The sequence below is a fragment of the Scyliorhinus torazame genome, chromosome 31 (assembly GCF_047496885.1).
Source record: "Scyliorhinus torazame isolate Kashiwa2021f chromosome 31, sScyTor2.1, whole genome shotgun sequence".
Classification (NCBI taxonomy): Eukaryota; Metazoa; Chordata; class Chondrichthyes; order Carcharhiniformes; family Scyliorhinidae; genus Scyliorhinus; species Scyliorhinus torazame.
Genome location: NC_092737.1, coordinates 19,763,546 through 19,789,701, shown reverse-complemented (window position 1 = coordinate 19,789,701; position 26,156 = coordinate 19,763,546). Strand labels below are relative to the sequence as shown.

The 26,156-nt window shown below is 53.2% G+C and overlaps 1 protein-coding gene across 5 annotated transcripts in view; it reads left to right on the top strand.

The window, feature by feature from the left end:
• The window catches only part of hdlbpb (high density lipoprotein binding protein b), a 644,718-nt gene that overhangs the window by 525,155 nt on the left and 93,407 nt on the right, over positions 1-26,156 (top strand). For all 5 annotated transcript variants that reach the window (XM_072493463.1, XM_072493462.1, XM_072493459.1 and 2 more), the window contains one exon: positions 148-279. In XM_072493463.1, the coding sequence (XP_072349564.1) occupies positions 148-279 (132 nt within the window). The remainder of the gene's footprint in view (positions 1-147; positions 280-26,156) is intronic.

Below are 26,156 nucleotides of genomic sequence, written 5' to 3'. Positions count from 1 at the left end.
GACGCTGCCTCAGGCGGCCATTATTGCCCTCGAGAAGGTGGCGGGGAGCGACCTTCTTAAACCAGTGACCCCCCTCCACAGTGCCGTTAGGGAGCGTATGCCAAGCTATTGACTCCCTCTGACTTATGCTCTGCTATTCCTCGCCAGATCCGTGAAGAGACGAACACAAAGATCGACCTGCCGACGGAAAACAGCAACTCGGAAATGATCCTCATCACTGGGAAGAAGGCCAACTGCGAGGCTGCCCGAGATCGGATCCTGTCCATTCAACGTGAACTGGTACATCGGCCTCAGGGCGCCCCCGTCCGCTCTCTGAGCCCCCCCCCCCACGCAACTCGTTCTCCCCCCCCCCCCCCCCCCCCACGCAACTCGTCTTCACGCGCCCTCTTCACATAAGTGTCGCAGGGGAGCATCAGATATGCATTTGGGATCCACTGGGGTAGGTGGGGTTACGAGGGGTGGGGCCAAAAGGCCCGCGGAAAAGCAGGAAGCGAGCTGGGACTGGTTCGGTTGGCAGAGCGGGTCCAGAAAGCTCGCGCTCTGCCCCCATTGGTGCAGCGGAGGGAAGGCGAAGGTCATAGTTGGGAGGGTCAAAAGCGGTTGTGAAGGAACATCAAAGGGGAGTGTGGTAATCTGGGCCTCCCCTTCCACACTCCTAAAAAAACAGCCATTTCAATCCGGAGATTAATTTTTTTTTTTGTGCGGGGTTTAAGGATGAGAGCATGAGGGTGGGGAGATGGTATTAAGGTATGGAACAGCCCTGATCGAATTGGATGGGGAAACAGGCTGTAGGAGTCTGACTAGGCTCCCCCTGTATGTGTGTGGAGGAATACTGTCCTCCCAGACATGGGATGTGTCTGGAAAGCGCTAAGAGGAATACATTATTAGTGGGGACAGGTCTGTCACAATAATACTGGGATAAAGTACTGGTGGGGACGGGTCTGTCACTGTATAACACTGGGATACAGTACTGGTGGGGACGGGTCTGTCACTGTATAACACTGGGGTACAGTACTGGTGGGGACGGGTCTGTCACTGTATAACACTGGGGTACAGTACTGATGGGGACGGGTCTGTCACTGTATAACACTGGGGCACAGTACTGCTGGGGACGGGTCTGTCACTGTATAACACTGGCATACAGTACTGGTGGGGACGGGTATGTCACTGTATAACACTGGGGTACAGTACTGGTGGGGACGGGTCTGTCACTGTATAACCCTGGGGCACAGTACTGATGGGGATGGGTCTGTCACTGTATAACACTGGGATACAGTACTGGTGGGGACGTGTCTGTCACTGTATAACACTGGGGTACAGTACTGGTGGGGGCGGGTCTGTCACTGTATAACACTGGGGCACAGTACTGATGGGGATGGGTCTGTCACTGTATAACACTGGGGTACAGTACTGGTGGGGACGGGTCTGTCACTGTATAACACTGGGGTACAGTACTGGTGGGGACGGGTCTGTCACTGTATAATACTGGGATACAGTACTGATGGGGACGTGTCTGTCACTGTATAACACTGGGGTACAGTACTGCTGGGGACGGGTCTGTCACTGTATAACACTGGGATACAGTACTGGTGGGGACGTGTCTGTCACTGTATAACACTGGGGCACAGTACTGCTGGGGACGGGTCTGTCACTGTATAACACTGGGATACAGTACTGGTGGGGACGTGTCTGTCACTGTATAACACTGGGGTACAGTACTGGTGGGGACGGGTCTGTCACTGTATAACACTGGGGTACAGTACTGGTGGGGACGTGTCTGTCACTGGAGAACACTGGGGTACAGTACTGGTGGGGACGGGTCTGTCACTGTATAACACTGGGGTACAGTACTGGTGGGGATGGGTCTGTCACTGTATAACACTGGGATACAGTACTGGTGGGGACGTGTCTGTCACTGTATAACACTGGGGTACAGTACTGATGGGGACGGGTCTGTCACTGTATAACACTGGGATACAGTACTGGTGGGAACGGGTCTGTCACTGTATAACACTGGGGTACAGTACTGGTGGGGACGGGTCTGTCACCGTATAACACTGGGGTACAGTACTGATGGGGATGGGTCTGTCACTGTATAACACTGGGATACAGTACTGGTGGGGACGGGTCTGTCGCTGTATAACACTGGGGTACAGTACTGGTGGGGACGTGTCTGTCACTGTATAACACTGGGGTACAGTACTGGTGGGGGCGGGTCTGTCACTGTATAACACTGGGGCACAGTACTGATGGGGATGGGTCTGTCACTGTATAACACTGGGATACAGTACTGATGGGGACGTGTCTGTCACTGTATAACACTGGGGTACAGTACTGCTGGGGACGGGTCTGTCACTGTATAACACTGGGATACAGTACTGGTGGGGACGTGTCTGTCACTGTATAACACTGGGGCACAGTACTGCTGGGGACGGGCCTGTCACTGTATAACACTGGGATACAGTACTGGTGGGGACGTGTCTGTCACTGTATAACACTGGGGTACAGTACTGGTGGGGATGGGTCTGTCACTGTATAACACTGGGGTTCAGTACTGGTGGGGACGTGTCTGTCACTGTATAACACTGGGGTACAGTACTGGTGGGGGCGGGTCTGTCACTGTATAATACTGGGGTACAGTACTGGTGGGGACGGGTCTGTCACTGTATAACACTGGGATACAGTACTGGTGGGGACGTGTCTGTCACTGTATAACACTGGGGCACAGCACTTGTGGGGACGGGTCTGTCACTGTATAACACTGGGATACAGTACTGATGGGGACGGGTCTGTCACTGTATAACACTGGGGTAGAGTACTGGTGGGGATGGGTCTGTCACTGTATAACACTGGGGCACAGTACTGCTGGGGACGTGTCTGTCACTGTATAACACTGGGATACATTACTGGTGGGGACGTGTCTGTCACTGTATAACACTGGGGTACAGTACTGGTGGGGATGGGTCTGTCACTGTATAACACTGGGGTACAGTACTGGTGGGGACGTGTCTGTCACTGTATAACACTGGGGTACAGTACTGGTGGGGGCGGGTCTGTCACTGTATAACACTGGGGTACAGTACTGGTGGGGACGGGTCTGTCACTGTATAACACTGGGATACAGTACTGGTGGGGACGTGTCTGTCACTGTATAACACTGGGGTACAGTACTGCTGGGGACGGGTCTGTCACTGTATAACACTGGGATACAGTAGTGATGGGGACGGGTCTGTCACTGTATAACACTGGGGTACAGTACTGGTGGGGATGGGTCTGTCACTGTATAACACTGGGGTACAGTACTGGTGGGGACGGGTCAGTCACTGTATAACACTGGGATACAGTACTGGTGGGGACGGGTATGTCACTATAATACTGGGATACAGCACTGGTGGGGACGGGTCTGTCACTATAATACTGGGGGACAGTGCTGGTGGGGACGGGTCTGTTACTGTATAACACTGGGGTACAGTACTGGTCGGGACGGATCTGTCACTGTACAACACTGGGGTACAGTACTGGTGGGGTCGGGTCTGTCACTGTATAACACTGGGGTACAGTACTGGTGGGGACGGTCTGTCACTGTATAACACTGGGGTACAGTACTGGTGGGGACGAGTCTGTCACTGTATAACACTGGGGTACAGTACTGGTGGGGACGGGTCTGTCACTGTATAACACTGGGGTACAGTACTGGTGGGGACCGGTCTGTCACTGTATAACACTGGGGTACAGGACTGGTGGGGACGGGTCTGCCACTGTATAACACTGGCGTACAGTAGTGGTGGGGACGGGTATGTCACTGTATAACACTGGGGTACAGTCCTGGTGGGGACGGGTCTGTCACTGTATGCCACTGGGGTACAGTACTGGTGGGGACGGGTCTGTCACTGTATAACACTGGGGTACAGTACTGGTGGGGACGGGTCTGTCACTGTATAACACTCGGGTACAGTACTGGTGGGGAGGGGTCTGTCACTGTATAACACTGGGGTACAGTACTGGTGGGGACGGGTCTCTCACTGTATAACACTGGGGTACAGTACTGGTGGGGACGGGTCTGTCACTGTATAACACTGGGGTACAGACCTATTGGGGACAGGTCTGTGACTGTATAACACTGGGGTACAGTACTGGTGGGGACAGGTCTGTGACTGTATAACACTGGGGTACAGTACTGGTGGGGACGGGTCTGTCACTGTATAACACTGGGGTACAGTACTGGTAGGAACGGGTCTGTCACTGTATAACACTGGGGTACAGTTCTGGTGGGGATGGGTATGTCACTGTATAACACTGGGGTACAGTACTGGTGGGCACGGGTCTATCACTGTATAACATTGGGGTACAGTGCTGGTGGGGACGGGTCTGTCACTGTATAACACTGGGGTACAGTACTGGTGGGGACGGGTCTGTCACTGTATAACACTGGGGTACAGTACTGGTGGGGACGGATCTGTCACTGTATAACACTGGGGTACAGTACTGGTGGGGACGGGTCTGTCACTGTATAACACTGGGGTACAGTACTGGTGGGGACCGGTCTGTCACTGTATAACACTGCGGTACAGTACTGGTGGGGACGGGTCTGCCACTGTATAACACTGGCGTACAGTACTGGTGGGGACGGGTATGTCACTGTATAACACTGGGGTACAGTACTGGTGGGGACGGGTCTGTCACTGTATGCCACTGGGGTACAGTACTGGTGGGGACAGGTCTGTCACTGTATAACACTGGGGTACAGTACTGGTGGGGCCAGGTCTGTCACTGTATAACACTGGGGTACAGTACTGGTGGGGACGGATCTGTCACTGTATAACACTGGGGTACAGTCCTGCTGGGGACAGGTCTGTGACTGTATAACACTGGGATACAGTACTGGTGGGGACAGGTCTGTGACTGCATAACACTGGGGTACAATACTGGTGGGGACGGGTCTGTCACTGTATAACACTGGGGTACAGTACTGGTAGGAACGGGTCTGTCACTGTATAACGCTGGGGTACAGTTCTGGTGGGGATGGGTATGTCACTGTATAACACTGGGGTACAGTACTGGTGGGGACGGGTCTATCACTGTATAACACTGGGGTACAGTACTGGAGGGGACTGGCCTGTCACTGTATAATACTGGGGTACAGTACTGGTGTGGACTGGTCTGTCACTGTATAACACTGGGGTACAGTACTGGTGGGGATGGGTCTGTCACTGTATAACACTGGGATACAGCACTGGTTGGGACGGGTCTGTCACTGTATAACACTGTGGTACAGCACTGGTGGGAACGGGTCTGTCATTGTATAACACTGGGGTACAGTACTGGTGGGGATGGGTCTGTCACTGTATAACACTGGGATACAGTACAGGTGGGGACGGGTCTGTCACTGTATAACACTGGGGTACAGCACTGGTGGGGTTGGGTCTGTCACTGTATAACACTGGGGTATGGTACTGATGGGGACGGGTCTATCACTGTATAACACTGGGATACAATACTGGTGGGGACGGGTCTGTCACTGTATAACACTGGGGTATGGTACTGATGGGGACGGGTCTGTCACTGTATAACACTGGGATACAATACTGGTGGGGACGAGTCTGTCACTGTATAACACTGGGGTACAGTACTGGTGGGGATGGGTCTGTCACTGTATAACACTGGGGTACAGTACTGGTGGGGACGGGTCTGTCACTGTATAACACTGGGGTACAGTACTGGTGGGGACAGGTCTGTCACTGTATAACACTGGGATACAGTACTGGTGGGGACGGGTCTGTCACAGTATAACACTGGAGTACAGTACTGGTGGGGACGGGTCAGTCACTGTATAACACTGGGGTACAGTACTGGAGGGGACGGGTCTGTCACTGTATAACACTGGGATACAGTACTGGCGGGGACGGGTCTGTTACTGGAAAACACTGGGGTACAGTACTGGTGGGGACGGGTCTGTCACTGTATAACACTGGGGTACAGTACTGGTGGGGACTGGTCTGACACTGTATAACTCTGGGGTACAGTACTGGTGGGGACGGGTCTGTCACTGTATAACACTGGGGTACAGTACTGGTGGGGACAGGTCTGTCACTGTATAACACTGGGGTACAGTACTGGTGGGGACGGGTCTGTCACTGTATAACACTGGGGTACAGTACTGGTGGGGACGGGTCTGTCACAGTATAACACTGGGGTACAGTACTGGTGGGGACGGATCTGTCACTGTATAACACTGGGGTACAGTACTGGTGGGGACGGGTCTGTCACTGTATAACACTGGGGTACAGTACTGGTGGGGGCGGGTCTGTCACTGTATAACACTGGGGTACAGTACTGGTGGGGACGGGTCTGTGACTGTATAACACTGGGATACAGTACTGGTGGGGACGGGTATGTCACTATAATACTGGGATACAGTACTGGTGGGGACGGGTCTGTCACTATAATACTGGGGTACAGTGCTGGTGGGGACGGGTCTGTCACTGTATAACACTGGGGTACAGTGCTGGTGGGGACGGGTCTGTCACTGTATAACACTGGGGTACAGTACTGGTGGGGACGGATCTGTCACTGTATAACACTGGGGTACAGTACTGGTGGGGGCGGATCTGTCACTGTATAACACTGGGGTACAGTACTGGTGGGGACGGGTGTGTCACTGTATAACACTGGGGTACAGTACTGGTGGGGACCGGTCTGTCACTGTATAACACTGGGGTGCAGTACTGGTGGGGACGGGTCTGCCACTGTATAACACTGGCGTACAGTGCTGGTGGGGACGGGTCTGTAACTGCATAACACTGGGGTACAGTACTGGTAGGAACGGGTCTGTCACTGTATAACACTGGGGTACAGTACTGGTGGGGACGGGTCTATCACTGTATAACACTGGGGTACAGTACTGGAGGGGACTGGCCTGTCACTGTATAACACTGGGGTACAGTACTGGTGTGGACTGGTCTGTCACTGTATAACACTGGGGTACAGTACTGGTGGGGACAGGTCTGTCACTGTATAACATTGGGGTACAGTACTGGTGGGGACGGGTCTGTCACTGTATAACACTGGGGTACAGTACTGGTGGGGACCGGTCTGTCACTGTATAACACTGGGATACAGTACTGGTGGGGACGGGTCTGTCACTGTATAACACTGGGATACAGCACTGGTGGGGACGGGTCTGTCACTGTATAACACTGTGGTACAGTACTGGTGGGGACGGGTCTGTCACTGTATAACACTGGGGTACAGTACTGGTGGGAACGGGTCTGTCATTGTATAACACTGGGGTACAGTACTGGTGGGGATGGGTCTGTCACTGTATAACACTGGGGTACAGTACTGGTGGGGACGGGTCTGTCACTGTATAACACTGGGATACAGTACTGGTGGGGACGGGTCTGTCACTATAATACTGGGATAAAGTACTGGTGGGGACGGGTCTGTCACTGTATAACACTGGGGTACAGTACTGGTGGGGACGGGTCTGTCACTGTATAACACTGAGGTACAGTACTGGTGGGGACGGGTCTGTTACTGTATAACACTGGGGTATGGTACTGATGGGGACGGGTCTGTCACTGTATAACACTGGGGTACAGTACTGGTGGGGACGGGTCTGTCACTGTATAACACTGGGGTATGGTACTGATGGGGACGGGTCTGTCACTGTATAACACTGGGGTACAGTACTGGTGGCGACGGGTCTGTCACTGTATAACACTGGGGTATGGTACTGATGGGGACGGGTCTGTCACTGTATAACACTGGGCTACAGTCCTGCTGGGGACAGGTCTGTGACTGTATAACACTGGGGTACAGTCCTGCTGGGGACAGGTCTGTGACTGTATAACACTGGGGTACAGTACTGGTGGGGACGGGTCTGTCACTGTATATCACTGGGGTACAGTACTGGTGGGGACGGGTCTGTCACTGTATATCACTGGGGTACAGTACTGCTGGGGACAGGTCTGTGACTGTATAACACTGGGGTACAGTCCTGCTGGGGACAGGTCTGTGACTGTATAACACTGGGGTACAGTACTGGTGGGGACGGGTCTGTCACTGTATATCACTGGGGTACAGTACTGGTGGGGACGGGTCTGTCACTGTATAACACTGCGGTACAGTACTGGTAGGAACGGGTCTGTCACTGTATAACACTGGGGTACAGTTCTGGTGGGGATGGGTATGTCACTGTATAACACTGGGGTACAGTACTGGTGGGGACGGGTCTGTCACTGTATAACACTGGGGTACAGTACTGGTGGCGACGGGTCTGTCACTGTATAACACTGGGGTATGGTACTGATGGGGACGGGTCTGTCACTGTATAACACTGGGGTATGGTACTGATGGGGACGGGTCTGTCACTGTATAACACTGGGGTACAGTACTGGTGGGGACGGGGCTGTCACTGTATAACACTGTGATACAGTACTGGTGGGGACGGGTCTGTCACTGTATAACACTGGGGTATGGTACTGATGGGGACGGGTCTGTCACTGTATAACACTGGGGTATGGTACTGATGGGGACGGGTCTGTCACTGTATAACACTGGGGTATAGTACTGGTGGCGACGGGTCTGTCACTGTATAACACTGGGGTACAGTACTGGTGGCGACGGGTCTGTCACTGTATAACACTGGGGTATGGTACTGATGGGGACGGGTCTGTCACTGTATAACACTGGGGTATGGTACTGATGGGGACGGGTCTGTCACTGTATAACACTGGGGTACAGTACTGGTGGGGACGGGTCTGTCACTGTATAACACTGGGGTATGGTACTGATGGGGACGGGTCTGTCACTGTATAACACTGGGGTACAGTACTGGTGGGGACGGGTCTGTCACTGTATAACACTGTGATACAGTACTGGTGGGGACGGGTCTGTCACTGTATAACACTGGGGTATGGTACTGATGGGGACGGGTCTGTCACTGTATAACACTGGGGTATGGTACTGATGGGGACGGGTCTGTCACTGTATAACACTGGGGTATAGTACTGGTGGCGACGGGTCTGTCACTGTATAACACTGGGGTACAGTACTGGTGGCGACGGGTCTGTCACTGTATAACACTGGGGTATGGTACTGATGGGGACGGGTCTGTCACTGTATAACACTGGGGTATGGTACTGATGGGGACGGGTCTGTCACTGTATAACACTGGGGTACAGTACTGGTGGGGACGGGTCTGTCACTGTATAACACTGGGGTATGGTACTGATGGGGACGGGTCTGTCACTGTATAACACTGGGGTACAGTACTGGTGGGGACGGGTCTGTCACTGTATAACACTGGGATACAGTACTGGTGGGGACGGGTCTGTAACTGTATATCACTGGGGTACAGTACTGGTAGGAACGGGTCTGTCACTGTATAACACTGGGGTACAGTTCTGGTGGGGATGGGTCTGTCACTGTATAACACTGGGGTACAGTACTGGTGGGGACGGGTCTGTCACTGTATAACACTGGGGTACAGTTCTGGTGGGGATGGGTATGTCACTGTATAACACTGGGGTACAGTACTGGTGGGGACGGGTCTGTCACTGTATAACACTGGGGTACAGTACTGGTGGCGACGGGTCTGTCACTGTATAACACTGGGGTATGGTACTGATGGGGACGGGTCTGTCACTGTATAACACTGGGGTATGGTACTGATGGGGACGGGTCTGTCACTGTATAACACTGGGGTACAGTACTGGTGGGGATGGGTCTGTCACTGTATAACACTGGGGTACAGTACTGGTGGGGACGGGTCTGTCACTGTATAACACTGGGGTACAGTACTGGTGGCGACGGGTCTGTCACTGTATAACACTGGGGTATGGTACTGATGGGGACGGGTCTGTCACTGTATAACACTGGGGTACAGTACTGGTGGGGACGGGTCTGTCACTGTATAACACTGGGGTATGGTACTGATGGGGACGGGTCTGTCACTGTATAACACAGGGGTCTGGTACTGATGAGGACGGGTCTGTCACTGTATAACACTGGGGTATGGTACTGATGGGGACGGGTCTGTCACTGTATAACACTGGGGTACAGTACTGGTGGCGACGGGTCTGTCACTGTATAACACTGGGGTATGGTACTGATGGGGACGGGTCTGTCACTGTATAACACTGGGCTACAGTCCTGCTGGGCACAGGTCTGTGACTGTATAACACTGGGGTACAGTCCTGCTGGGGACAGGTCTGTGACTGTATAACACTGTGATACAGTACTGGTGGGGACGGGTCTGTAACTGTATATCACTGGGGTACAGTACTGGTAGGAACGGGTCTGTCACTATAACACTGGGGTATAGTACTGGTGGGGACGGGTCTGTCACTGTATAACACTGGGGTACAGTACTGGTGGGGACGGGTCTGTCACAGTATAACACTGGGGTACAGTACTGGTGGGGACGGATCTGTGACTGTATAACACTGGCGTACAGTACTGGTGGGGACGGGTCTGTCACTGTATAACACTGGGGTACAGTACTGGTGGGGGCGGGTCTGTCACTGTATAACACTGGGGTACAGTACTGGTGGGGACGGGTCTGTCACTGTATAACACTGGGATACAGTACTGGTGGGGACGGGTATGTCACTATAATACTGGGATACAGTACTGGTGGGGACGGGTCTGTCACTATAATACTGGGGTACAGTGCTGGTGGGGACGGGTCTGTCACTGTATAACACTGGGGTACAGTGCTGGTGGGGACGGGTCTGTCACTGTATAACACTGGGGTACAGTACTGGTGGGGACGGATCTGTCACTGTATAACACTGGGGTACAGTACTGGTGGGGGCGGATCTGTCACTGTATAACACTGGGGTACAGTACTGGTGGGGACGGGTGTGTCACTGTATAACACTGGGGTACAGTACTGGTGGGGACCGGTCTGTCACTGTATAACACTGGGGTGCAGTACTGGTGGGGACGGGTCTGCCACTGTATAACACTGGCGTACAGTGCTGGTGGGGACGGGTCTGTAACTGCATAACACTGGGGTACAGTACTGGTAGGAACGGGTCTGTCACTGTATAACACTGGGGTACAGTACTGGTGGGGACGGGTCTATCACTGTATAACACTGGGGTACAGTACTGGAGGGGACTGCCCTGTCACTGTATAACACTGGGGTACAGTACTGGTGTGGACTGGTCTGTCACTGTATAACACTGGGGTACAGTACTGGTGGGGACAGGTCTGTCACTGTATAACATTGGGGTACAGTACTGGTGGGGACGGGTCTGTCACTGTATAACACTCGGGTACAGTACTGGTGGGGACCGGTCTGTCACTGTATAACACTGGGATACAGTACTGGTGGGGACGGGTCTGTCACTGTATAACACTGGGATACAGCACTGGTGGGGACGGGCCTGTCACTGTATAACACTGTGGTACAGTACTGGTGGGGACGGGTCTGTCACTGTATAACACTGGGGTACAGTACTGGTGGGAACGGGTCTGTCATTGTATAACACTGGGGTACAGTACTGGTGGGGATGGGTCTGTCACTGTATAACACTGGGGTACAGTACTGGTGGGGACGGGTCTGTCACTGTATAACACTGGGATACAGTACTGGTGGGGACGGGTCTGTCACTATAATACTGGGATAAAGTACTGGTGGGGACGGGTCTGTCACTGTATAACACTGGGGTACAGTACTGGTGGGGACGGGCCTGTCACTGTATAACACTGAGGTACAGTACTGGTGGGGACGGGTCTGTCACTGTATAACACTGGGGTATGGTACTGATGGGGACGGGTCTGTCACTGTATAACACTGGGGTACAGTACTGGTGGGGACGGGTCTGTCACTGTATAACACTGGGGTATTGTACTGATGGGGACGGGTCTGTCACTGTATAACACTGGGGTACAGTACTGGTGGCGACGGGTCTGTCACTGTATAACACTGGGGTATGGTACTGATGGGGACGGGTCTGTCACTGTATAACACTGGGCTACAGTCCTGCTGGGGACAGGTCTGTGACTGTATAACACTGGGGTACAGTCCTGCTGGGGACAGGTCTGTGACTGTATAACACTGGGGTACAGTACTGGTGGGGACGGGTCTGTCACTGTATATCACTGGGGTACAGTACTGGTGGGGATGGGTCTGTCATTGTATAACACTGGGGTACAGTACTGGTAGGAACGGGTCTGTCACTGTATAACACTGGGGTACAGTTCTGGTGGGGATGGGTATGTCACTGTATAACACTGGGGTACAGTACTGGTGGGGACGGGTCTGTCACTGTATAACACTGGGGTACAGTACTGGTGGCGACGGGTCTGTCACTGTATAACACTGGGGTATGGTACTGATGGGGACGGGTCTGTCACTGTATAACACTGGGGTATGGTACTGATGGGGACGGGTCTGTCACTGTATAACACTGGGGTACAGTACTGGTGGGGACGGGTCTGTCACTGTATAACACTGGGGTATGGTACTGATGGGGACGGGTCTGTCACTGTATAACACTGGGGTACAGTACTGGTGGGGACGGGTCTGTCACTGTATAACACTGGGGTATGGTACTGATGGGGACGGGTCTGTCACTGTATAACACAGGGGTCTGGTACTGATGGGGACGGGTCTGTCACTGTATAACACTGGGGTACAGTACTGGTGGGGACGGGTCTGTAACTGTATATCACTGGGGTACAGTACTGGTAGGAACGGGTCTGTCACTGTATAACACTGGGGTACAGTTCTGGTGGGGATGGGTATGTCACTGTATAACACTGGGGTACAGTACTGGTGGGGACGGGTCTGTCACTGTATAACACTGGGGTACAGTACTGGTGGCGACGGGTCTGTCACTGTATAACACTGGGGTATGGTACTGATGGGGACGGGTCTGTCACTGTATAACACTGGGGTATGGTACTGATGGGGACGGGTCTGTCACTGTATAACACTGGGGTATGGTACTGATGGGGACGGGTCTGTCACTGTATAACACTGGGGTACAGTACTGGTGGGGACGGGTCTGTCACTGTATAACACTGGGGTATGGTACTGATGGGGACGGGTCTGTCACTGTATAACACAGGGGTCTGGTACTGATGGGGACGGGTCTGTCACTGTATAACACTGGGGTATGGTACTGATGGGGACGGGTCTGTCACTGTATAACACTGGGGTACAGTACTGGTGGCGACGGGTCTGTCACTGTATAACACTGGGGTATGGTACTGATGGGGACGGGTCTGTCACTGTATAACACTGGGCTACAGTCCTGCTGGGCACAGGTCTGTGACTGTATAACACTGGGGTACAGTCCTGCTGGGGACAGGTCTGTGACTGTATAACACTGTGATACAGTACTGGTGGGGACGGGTCTGTAACTGTATATCACTGGGGTACAGTACTGGTAGGAACGGGTCTGTCACTATAACACTGGGGTACAGTTCTGGTGGGGATGGGTATGTCACTGTATAACACTGGGGTACAGTACTGGTGGGGACGGGTCTGTCACTGTATAACACTGGGGTACAGTACTGGTGGGGACAGGTCTGTCACTGTATAACACTGGGATACAGTACTGGTGGGGACGGGTCTGTCACTGTATAACACTGGAGTACAGTACTGGTGGGGACGGGTCAGTCACTGTATAACACTGGGGTACAGTACTGGCGGGGATAGGTCTGTCACTGTATAACACTGGGATACAGTACTGGCGGGGACGGGTCTGTTACTGGAAAACACTGGGGTACAGTACTGGTGGGGACGGGTCTGTCACTGTATAACACTGGGGTACAGTACTGGTGGGGACTGGTCTGTCACTGTATAACACTGGGGTACATTACTGGTGGGGACGGGTCTGTCACTGTATAACACTGGGGTACAGTACTTTTGGGGACGGGTCTGTCGCTGTATAACACTGGGGTACAGTACTGGTGGGGGCAGGTCTGTCACTGTATAACACTGGGGTACAGTACTGGTGGGGACGTGTCTGTCACTGTAAAACACTGGGGTACAGTACTGGTGGGGACGGGTCTGTCACAGTATAACACTGGGGTACAGTACTGGTGGGGACGGGTCTGTCACTGTATAACACTGGGATACAGTACTGGTGGGGACGGGTATGTCACTATAATACTGGGATACAGTACTGGTGGGGACGGGTCTGTCACTATAATACTGGGGTACAGTGCTGGTGGGGACGGGTCTGTCACTGTATAACACTGGGGTACAGTGCTGGTGGGGACGGGTCTGTCACTGTATAACACTGGGGTACAGTACTGGTGGGGACGGATCTGTCACTGTATAACACTGGGGTACAGTACTGGTGGGGGCGGATCTGTCACTGTATAACACTGGGGTACAGTACTGGTGGGGACGGGTCTGTCACTGTATAACACTGGGGTACAGTACTGGTGGGGACGGGTCTGTAACTGTATAACACTGGGGTACAGTACTGGTGGGGACGGGTCTATCATTGTATAACACTGGGGTACAGTACTGGTGGGGACGGGTCTGTCACTGTATAACACTTGGGTACAGTACTGGTAGGAACGGGTCTGTCACTGTATAACACTGGGGTACAGTACTGGTGGGGACGGGTCTATCACTGTATAACACTGGGGTACAGTACTGGTGGGGACGGGTCTGTAACTGTATAACACTGGGGTACAGTACTGGTAGGAATGGGTCTGTCACTGTATAACACTGGGGTACAGTACTGGTGGGGACGGGTCTATCACTGTATAACACTGGGGTACAGTACTGGTGGGGACGGGTCTATCACTGTGTAACACTGGGGTACAGTACTGGAGGGGACTGGCCTGTCACTGTATAACACTGGGGTACAGTACTGGTGGGGACAGGTCTGTCACTGTATAACATTGGGGTACAGTACTGGTGGGGACGGGTCTGTCACTGTATAACACTGGGGTACAGTACTGGTGGGGATGGGTCTGTCACTGTATAACACTGGGATACAGCACTGGTGGGGACGGGTCTGTCACTGTATAACACTGGGGTACAGTACTGGTGGGGACGGGTCTGTCACTGTAAACACTGGGGTATGGTACTGATGGGGACGGGTCTGCCACTGTATAACACTGGGGTACAGTCCTGCTGGGGACAAGTCTGTGACTGTATAACACTGGGGTACAGTACTGGAGGGGACTGGCCTGTCACTGTATAACACTGGGGTACAGTACTGGTGTGGACTGGTCTGTCACTGTATAACACTGGGGTATGGTACTGATGGGGACGGGTCTGTCACTGTATAACACTGGGCTACAGTCCTGCTGGGGACGGGTCTGTCACTGTATAACACTGGGGTACAGTCCTGCTGGGGACAAGTCTGTGACTGTATAACACTGGGGTACAGTACTGGAGGGGACTGGCCTGTCACTGTATAACACTGGGGTACAGTACTGGTGGGGACGGGTCTGTCACTGTATAACACTGGGGTACAGTACTGGTGGGGACGGGTCTGTCACTGTCTAACACTGGGGTACAGTACTGGTGGGGACGGGTCTGTCACTGTATAACACTGGGGTACAGTACTGGTGGGGACGGGTCTGTCACTGTATAACACTGGGGTACAGTACTGGTGGGGACGGGTCTGTCACTGTATAACACTGGGGTACAGTACTTTTGGGGACGGGTCTGTCGCTGTATAACACTGGGGTACAGTACTGGTGGGGGCAGGTCTGTCACTGTATAACACTGGGGTACAGTACTGGTGGGGACGTGTCTGTCACTGTATAACACTGGGGTACAGTACTGGTGGGGACGGGTCTGTCACAGTATAACACTGGGGTACAGTACTGGTGGGGACGGGTCTGTCACTGTATAACACTGGGATACAGTACTGGTGGGGACGGGTATGTCACTATAATACTGGGATACAGTACTGGTGGGGACGGGTCTGTCACTATAATACTGGGGTACAGTGCTGGTGGGGACGGGTCTGTCACTGTATAACACTGGGGTACAGTGCTGGTGGGGACGGGTCTGTCACTGTATAACACTGGGGTACAGTACTGGTGGGGACGGATCTGTCACTGTATAACACTGGGGTACAGTACTGGTGGGGGCGGATCTGTCACTGTATAACACTGGGGTACAGTGCTGGTGGGGACGGGTCTGTCACTGTATAACACTGGGGTACAGTACTGGTGGGGACGGGTCTGTAACTGTATAACACTGGGGTACAGTACTGGTGGGGACGGGTCTATCACTGTATAACACTGGGGTACAGTACTGGTGGGGACGGGTCTGTCACTGTATAACACTTGGGTACAGTACTGGTAGGAACGGGTCTGTCACTGTATAACACTGGGGTACAGTACTGGTGGGGACGGGTCTATCACTGTATAACACTGGGGTACAGTACTGGTGGGGACGGGTCTGTAACTGTATAACACTGGGGTACAGTACTGGTAGGAACGGGTCTGTCACTGTATAACACTGGGGTACAGTACTGGTGGGGACGGGTCTATCACTGTATAACACTGGGGTACAGTACTGGTGGGGACGGGTCTATCACTGTGTAACACTGGGGTACAGTACTGGAGGGGACTGGTCTGTCACTGTATAACACTGGGGTACAGTACTGGTGGGGACAGGTCTGTCACTGTATAACATTGGGGTACAGTACTGGTGGGGACGGGTCTGTCACTGTATAACACTGGGGTACAGTACTGGTGGGGATGGGTCTGTCACTGTATAACACTGGGATACAGCACTGGTGGGGACGGGTCTGTCACTGTATAACACTGGGGTACAGTACTGGTTGGGACGGGTCTGTCACTGTAAACACTGGGGTATGGTACTGATGGGGACGGGTCTGCCACTGTATAACACTGGGGTACAGTCCTGCTGGGGACAAGTCTGTGACTGTATAACACTGGGGTACAGTACTGGTGGGGATGGGTCTGTCACTGTATAACACTGGGGTACAGTACTGGAGGGGACTGGCCTGTCACTGTATAACACTGGGGTACAGTACTGGTGTGGACTGGTCTGTCACTGTATAACACTGGGGTATGGTACTGATGGGGACGGGTCTGTCACTGTATAACACTGGGCTACAGTCCTGCTGGGGACGGGTCTGTCACTGTATAACACTGGGGTACAGTATATAACACTGGGGTACAGTACTGGAGGGGACTGGCCTGTCACTGTATAACACTGGGGTACAGTACTGGTGGGGACGGGTCTGTCACTGTATAACACTGGGGTACAGTACTGGTGGGGACGGGTCTGTCACTGTCTAACACTGGGGTACAGTACTGGTGGGGACGGGTCTGTCACTGTATAACACTGGGGTACAGTACTGGTGGGGACGGGTCTGTCACTGTATAATACTGGGGTACAGTACTGGTGTGGACTGGTCTGTCACTGTATAACACTGGGGTACAGTACTGGTGGGGGTGGGTCTGTCACTGTATAACATTGGGGTACAGTACTGGTGGGGACGGGTCTGTCACTGTATAACACTGGGGTACAGTACTGGTGGGGAAGGGTCTGTCACTGTATAACACTGGGGTACAGTACTGGTGGGGATGGGTCTGTCACTGTATAACACTGGGGTACAGTACTGGCGGGGACGGGTCTGTCACTGTATAACACTGGGGTACAGTACTGTTGGGGACGGGTCTGTCACTGTATAACACTGGGATACAGTACTGGCGGGGATGGGTCTGTTACTGGAAAACACTGGGGTACAGTACTGGTGGGGACAGGTCTGTCACTGTATAACACTGGGGTACAGTTCTGGTGGGGATGGGTATGTCACTGTATAACACTGGGGTACAGTACTGGTGGGGACGGGTCTGTCACTGTATAACACTGGGGTACAGTACTGGTGGGGACGGGTCTGTCACTGTATAACACTGGGGTACAGTACTGGTGGGGGCGGGTCTGTCACTGTATAACGCTGGGGTACAGTACTGGTGGGGCCAGGTCTGTCACTGTATAACACTGGGGTACAGTACTGGTGGGGACGGGTCTGTCACTGTATAACACTGGGGTACAGTCCTGCTGGGGACAGGTCTGTGACTGTATAACACTGGGGTACAGTACTGGTGGGGACGGGTCTGTCACTGTATAACACTGGGGTACAGTACTGGTAGGAATGGGTCTGTCACTGTATAACACTGGGGTACAGGACTGGAGGGGACTGGCCTGTCACTGTATAACACTGGGGTACAGTACTGGTGGGGACGGGTCTGTCATTGTATAACACTGGGGTACAGTACTGGTGGGGATGGGTCTGTCACTGTATAACACTGGGATACAGTACAGGTGGGGACGGGTCTGTCACTGTATAACACTGGGGTACAGCACTGGTGGGGTTGGGCCTGTCACTGTATAACACTGGGGTATGGTACTGGCGGGGACGGGTCTGTTACTGGAAAACACTGGGGTACAGTACTGGTGGGGACGGGTCTGTCACTGTATAACACTGGGGTACAGTACTGGTGGGGACAGGTCTGTCACTGTATAACACTGGGATACAGTACTGGTGGGGACGGGTCTGTCACTGTATAACACTGGAGTACAGTACTGGTGGGGACGGGCCTGTCACTGTATAACACTGGGATACAGTACTGGCGGGGACGGGTCTGTTACTGGAATACACTGGGGTACAGTACTGGTGGGGACGGGTCTGTCACTGTATAACTCTGGGGTACAGTACTGGTGGGGACTGGTCTGTCACTGTATAACACTGGGGTACAGTACTGGTGGGGACGGGTCTGTCACTGTATAACACTGGGGTACAGTACTTTTGGGGACGGGTCTGTCGCTGTACAACACTGGGGTACAGTACTGGTGGGGACAGGTCTGTCACTGTATAACACTGGGGTACAGTACTGGTGGGGACGGGTCTGTCACAGTATAACACTGGGGTACAGTACTGGTGGGGACGGGTCTCTCACTGTATAACACTGGGGTACAGTACTGGTGGGGACGGGTCTGTCACTGTATAACACTGGGGTACAGTACTGGTGGGGGCGGGTCTGTCACTTTATAACACTGGGGTACAGTACTGGTGGGGACGGGTCTGTCACTGTATAACATTGGGGTACAGTACTGGTGGGGACGGGTCTGTCACTGTATAACACTGGGGTACAGTACTGGTGGGAGTGGGTCTGTCACTATAACACTGGGGTACAGTACTGGTGGGGACTGGTCTGTCACTGTATAACACGGGTACAGTACTGGTGGGGACGGGTCTGTCACTGTATAACACTGGGGTACAGTACTGGTGGGGACGGGTCTGTCACTGTATAACACTGGGGTACAGTCCTGCTGGGGACAGGTCTGTGACTGTATAACACTGGGGTACAGTACTGGTGGGGACGGGTCTGTCACTGTATAACACTGGGGTACAGTACTGGTAGGAATGGGTCTGTCACTGTATAACACTGGGGTACAGTACTGGAGGGGACTGGCCTGTCACTGTATAACACTGGGGTACAGTACTGGTGGGGACGGGTCTGTCATTGTATAACACTGGGGTACAGTACTGGTGGGGATGGGTCTGTCACTGTATAACACTGGGATACAGTACAGGTGGGGACGGGTCTGTCACTGTATAACACTGGGGTACAGCACTGGTGGGGTTGGGCCTGTCACTGTATAACACTGGGGTATGGTACTGGCGGGGACGGGTCTGTTACTGGAAAACACTGGGGTACAGTACTGGTGGGGACGGGTCTGTCACTGTATAACACTGGGGTACAGTACTGGTGGGGACAGGTCTGTCACTGTATAACACTGGGATACAGTACTGGTGGGGACGGGTCTGTCACTGTATAACACTGGAGTACAGTACTGGTGGGGACGGGTCTGTCACTGTATAACACTGGGATACAGTACTGGCGGGGATGGGTCTGTTACTGGAATACACTGGGGTACAGTACTGGTGAGGACGGGTCTGTCACTGTATAACTCTGGGGTACAGTACTGGTGGGGACTGGTCTGTCACTGTATAACATTTGAGTACAGTACCGGTGGGGACGGGTCTGTCACTGTATAACACTGGGGTACAGTACTTTTGGGGACGGGTCTGTCGCTGTACAACACTGGGGTACAGTACTGGTGGGGACAGGTCTGTCACTGTATAACACTGGGGTACAGTACTGGTGGGGACGGGTCTGTCACAGTATAACACTGGGGTACAGTACTGGTGGGGACGGGTCTCTCACTGTATAACACTGGGGTACAGTACTGGTGGGGACGGGTCTGTCACTGTATAACACTGGGGTACAGTACTGGTGGGGGCGGGTCTGTCACTGTATAACACTGGGGTACAGTACTGGTGGGGACGGGTCTGTCACTGTATAACATTGGGGTACAGTACTGGTGGGGACGGGTCTGTCACTGTATAACACTGGGGTACAGTACTGGTGGGAGTGGGTCTGTCACTATATCACTGGGGTACAGTTTTGGTGGGGACTGGTCTGTCACTGTATAACACGGGTACAGTACTGGTGGGGACGGGTCTGTCACTGTATAACACTGGGGTACAGTACTGGTGGGGACGGGTCTGTCACTGTATAACACTGGGGTACAGTACTGGTGGGGACAGGTCTGTCACTGTATAACACTGGGGTACAGTACTGGTGTGGACGGGTCTATCACTGTATAACACTGGGGTACAGTACTGGTGGGGACAGGTCTGTCACTGTATAACACTGGGGTACAGTACTGGTGGGGACGGGTCTGTCACTGTATAACACTGGGGTACAGTACTGGTGGGGACGGGTCTGTCACTGTATAACACTGGGGTACAGTACTGGTGGGGACGGGTCTGTCACTGTGTAACATTGCGGGACAGTACTTGTGGGGACGGGTCTGTCACTGTATAACACTGGGGTACAGTACTGGTGGGGACGGGTCTGTCACTGTATAACATTGCGGTACAGTACTGGTGGGGACGGGTCTGTCACTGTATAACACTGGGGTACTGTACTGATGGGGACCGGTCTGTCACTGTATAACACTGGGGCACAGTAGTGGTGGGGGTGGGTCTGTCACTGTATAACACTGGGGTACAGTACTGGTGGGGACGGTCTGTCACTGTATTACACTGGGGTACAGTACTGGTGGGGACGGGTCTGTCACTGTATAACACTGGGGTACAGTACTGGTGGGGATGGGTCTGTCACTTTTTAACACACGGAGTACAGTACTGGTGGGGACGGGCCTGTCACTGTATAACACTGTGGTACAGCGCTGGTGGGAACGGGTCTGTCATTGTATAACACTGGGGTACAGTACTGGTGGGGACGTGTCTGTCACTGTATAACACTGGGGCACAGTACTGGTGGGGGTGGGTCTGTCACTGTATAACACTGGGGTACAGTACTGGTGGGGACGGTCTGTCACTGTATAACACTCGGGTACAGTACTGTTGTGGACGGGTCTGTCACTGTATAACACTGGGATACAGTACTGGTGGGGACGGGTCTGTCACTGTATTACACTGGGGTACAGTACTGGTGGGGACGGGTCTGTCACTGTATAACACTGGGGTACAGTACTGGTGGGGACGGGCCTGTCACTGTATAACACTGTGGTACAGCACTGGTGGGAACGGGTCTGTCATTGTATAACACTGGGGTACAGTACTGGTGGGGATGGGTCTGTCACTGTAGAACACTGGGGTACAGTACTGGTGGGGACGGGTCTGTCACTGTATAACACTGGGATACAGTACTGGTGGGGACGGGTCTGTCACTATAATACTGGGATAAAGTACTGGTGGGGACGGGTATGTCACTGTATAACACTGGGGTACAGTACTGGTGGGGACGGGTCTGTCACTGTATAACACTGGGGTATGGTACTGATGGGGACGGGTCTGTCACTGTATAACACTGGGATACAATACTGGTGGGGACGAGTCTCACTGTATAACACTGGGCTACAGTCCTGCTGGTGAAGGGTCTGTCACTGTATAACACTGGGGTCCAGTCCTGCTGGGGACAAGTCTGTGACTGTATAACACTGGGGTACAGTACTGGTGGGGACAGGTCTGTATAACACTGGGGTACAGTACTGGTGGGGACGGGTCTGTAACTGTATAACACTGGGGTACAGTTCTGGTGGGGATGGGTATGTCACTGTATAACACTGGGGTACAGTACTGGTGGGGACGGGTCTATCACTGTATAACACAGGGGTACAGTACTGGAGGGGACTGGCCTGTCACTGTATAACACTGGGGTACAGTACTGGTGTGGACTGGTCTGTCACTGTATAACACTGGGGTACAGTACTGGTGGGGGTGGGTCTGTCACTGTATAACATTGGGGTACAGTACTGGTGGGGACGGGTCTGTTACTGTATAACACTGGGGTACAGTACTGGTGGAGATGGGTCTGTCACTGTATAACACTGGGGTACAGTACTGGTGGGGATGGGTCTGTTACTGTATAACACTGGGGTACAGTACTGGTGGGGACGGGTCTGTCACTGTATAACACTGGGGTACAGTACTGGTGGGGACGGGTCTGTCACTGTATAACACTGGGATACAGTACTGGCGGGGACGGGTCTGTTACTGGAAAACACTGGGGTACAGTACTGGTGGGGACGGGTCTGTCACTGTATAATACTGGGGTACAGTACTGGTGGGGACTGGTCTGTCACTGTATAACACTGGGGTACAGTACTGGTGGGGACAGGTCTGTCACTGTATAACACTGGGGTACAGTACTTTTGGGGACGGGTCTGTCACTGTATAACACTGGGTTACAGTACTGGTGGGGACAGGTCTGTCACTGTATAACACTGGGGTACAGTACTGGTGGGGACGGGTCTGTCACAGTATAACACTGGGGTACAGTACTGGTGGGGACGGGTCTGTCACTGTATAACACTGGGGTACAGTACTGGTGGGGACGGGTCTGTCACTGTATAACACTGGGGTACAGTACTGGTGGGGACAGGTCTATGACTGCATAACACTGGTGTACAGTACTGGTGGGGACTGGTCTGTCACTGTATAACACTGGGGTACAGTACTGGTGGGGACGGGTCTGTCGCTGTATAACACTGGGGTACAGTACTGGTGGGGACGGGTCTGTCACTGTATAACACTGGGGTACAGTACTGGTGGGGACGGGTCTGTCACTGTATAACACAGGGGTACAGTACTGGTAGGAACGGGTCTGTCACTGTATAACACTGGGGTACAGTACTGGTGGGGACGGGTCTGTCATTGTATAACACTGGGGTACAGTACTGGTGGGGATGGGTCTGTCACTGTATAACACTGGGATACAGTACTGGCGGGGACGGGTCTGTTACTGGAATACACTGGGGTACAGTACTGGTGGGGACGGGTCTGTCACTGTATAACTCTGGGGTACAGTACTGGTGGGGACTGGTCTGTCACTGTATAACACTGGGGTACAGTACTGGTGGGGACGGGTCTGTCACTGTATAACACTGGGGTACAGTACTTTTGGGGACGGGTCTGTCGCTGTACAACACTGGGGTACAGTACTGGTGGGGACAGGTCTGTCACTGTATAACACTGGGGTACAGTACTGGTGGGGACGGGTCTGTCACAGTATAACACTGGGGTACAGTACTGGTGGGGACGGGTCTCTCACTGTATAACACTGGGGTACAGTACTGGTGGGGACGGGTCTGTCACTGTATAACACTGGGGTACAGTACTGGTGGGGGCGGGTCTGTCACTGTATAACACTGGGGTACAGTACTGGTGGGGACGGGTCTGTCACTGTATAACATTGGGGTACAGTACTGGTGGGGACGGGTCTGTCACTGTATAACACTGGGGTACAGTACTGGTGGGAGTGGGTCTGTCACTATAACACTGGGGTACAGTACTGGTGGGGACTGGTCTGTCACTGTATAACACGGGTACAGTACTGGTGGGGACGGGTCTGTCACTGTATAACACTGGGGTACAGTACTGGTGGGGACGGGTCTGTCACTGTATAACACTGGGGTACAGTCCTGCTGGGGACAGGTCTGTGACTGTATAACACTGGGGTACAGTACTGGTGGGGACGGGTCTGTCACTGTATAACACTGGGGTACAGTACTGGAGGGGACTGGCCTGTCACTGTATAACACTGGGGTACAGTACTGGTGGGGACGGGTCTGTCATTGTATAACACTGGGGTACAGTACTGGTGGGGATGGGTCTGTCACTGTATAACACTGGGATACAGTACAGGTGGGGACGGGTCTGTCACTGTATAACACTGGGGTACAGCACTGGTGGGGTTGGGCCTGTCACTGTATAACACTGGGGTATGGTACTGGCGGGGACGGGTCTGTTACTGGAAAACACTGGGGTACAGTACTGGTGGGGACGGGTCTGTCACTGTATAACACTGGGGTACAGTACTGGTGGGGACAGGTCTGTCACTGTATAACACTGGGATACAGTACTGGTGGGGACGGGTCTGTCACTGTATAACACTGGAGTACAGTACTGGTGGGGACGGGTCTGTCACTGTATAACACTGGGATACAGTACTGGCGGGGATGGGTCTGTTACTGGAATACACTGGGGTACAGTACTGGTGAGGACGGGTCTGTCACTGTATAACTCTGGGGTACAGTACTGGTGGGGACTGGTCTGTCACTGTATAACATTTGGGTACAGTACCGGTGGGGACGGGTCTGTCACTGTATAACACTGGGGTACAGTACTTTTGGGGACGGGTCTGTCGCTGTACAACACTGGGGTACAGTACTGGTGGGGACAGGTCTGTCACTGTATAACACTGGGGTACAGTACTGGTGGGGACGGGTCTGTCACAGTATAACACTGGGGTACAGTACTGGTGGGGACGGGTCTGTCACTGTATAACACTGGGGTACAGTACTGGTGGGGACGGGTCTGTCACTGTATAACACTCGGGTACAGTACTGTTGTGGACGGGTCTGTCACTGTATAACACTGGGATACAGTACTGGTGGGGATGGGTCTGTCACTGTATTACACTGGGGTACAGTACTGGTGGGGACGGGTCTGTCACTGTATAACACTGGGGTACAGTACTGGTGGGGACGGGCCTGTCACTGTATAACACTGTGGTACAGCACTGGTGGGAACGGGTCTGTCATTGTATAACACTGGGGTACAGTACTGGTGGGGATGGGTCTGTCACTGTAGAACACTGGGGTACAGTACTGGTGGGGACGGGTCTGTCACTGTATAACACTGGGATACAGTACTGGTGGGGACGGGTCTGTCACTATAATACTGGGATAAAGTACTGGTGGGGACGGGTATGTCACTGTATAACACTGGGGTACAGTACTGGTGGGGACGGGTCTGTCACTGTATAACACTGGGGTATGGTACTGATGGGGACGGGTCTGTCACTGTATAACACTGGGATACAATACTGGTGGGGACGAGTCTCACTGTATAACACTGGGCTACAGTCCTGCTGGTGAAGGGTCTGTCACTGTATAACACTGGGGTCCAGTCCTGCTGGGGACAAGTCTGTGACTGTATAACACTGGGGTACAGTACTGGTGGGGACAGGTCTGTATAACACTGGGGTACAGTACTGGTGGGGACGGGTCTGTAACTGTATAACACTGGGGTACAGTTCTGGTGGGGATGGGTATGTCACTGTATAACACTGGGGTACAGTACTGGTGGGGACGGGTCTATCACTGTATAACACAGGGGTACAGTACTGGAGGGGACTGGCCTGTCACTGTATAACACTGGGGTACAGTACTGGTGTGGACTGGTCTGTCACTGTATAACACTGGGGTACAGTACTGGTGGGGGTGGGTCTGTCACTGTATAACATTGGGGTACAGTACTGGTGGGGACGGGTCTGTTACTGTATAACACTGGGGTACAGTACTGGTGGAGATGGGTCTGTCACTGTATAACACTGGGGTACAGTACTGGTGGGGATGGGTCTGTTACTGTATAACACTGGGGTACAGTACTGGTGGGGACGGGTCTGTCACTGTATAACACTGGGGTACAGTACTGGTGGGGACGGGTCTGTCACTGTATAACACTGGGATACAGTACTGGCGGGGACGGGTCTGTTACTGGAAAACACTGGGGTACAGTACTGGTGGGGACGGGTCTGTCACTGTATAATACTGGGGTACAGTACTGGTGGGGACTGGTCTG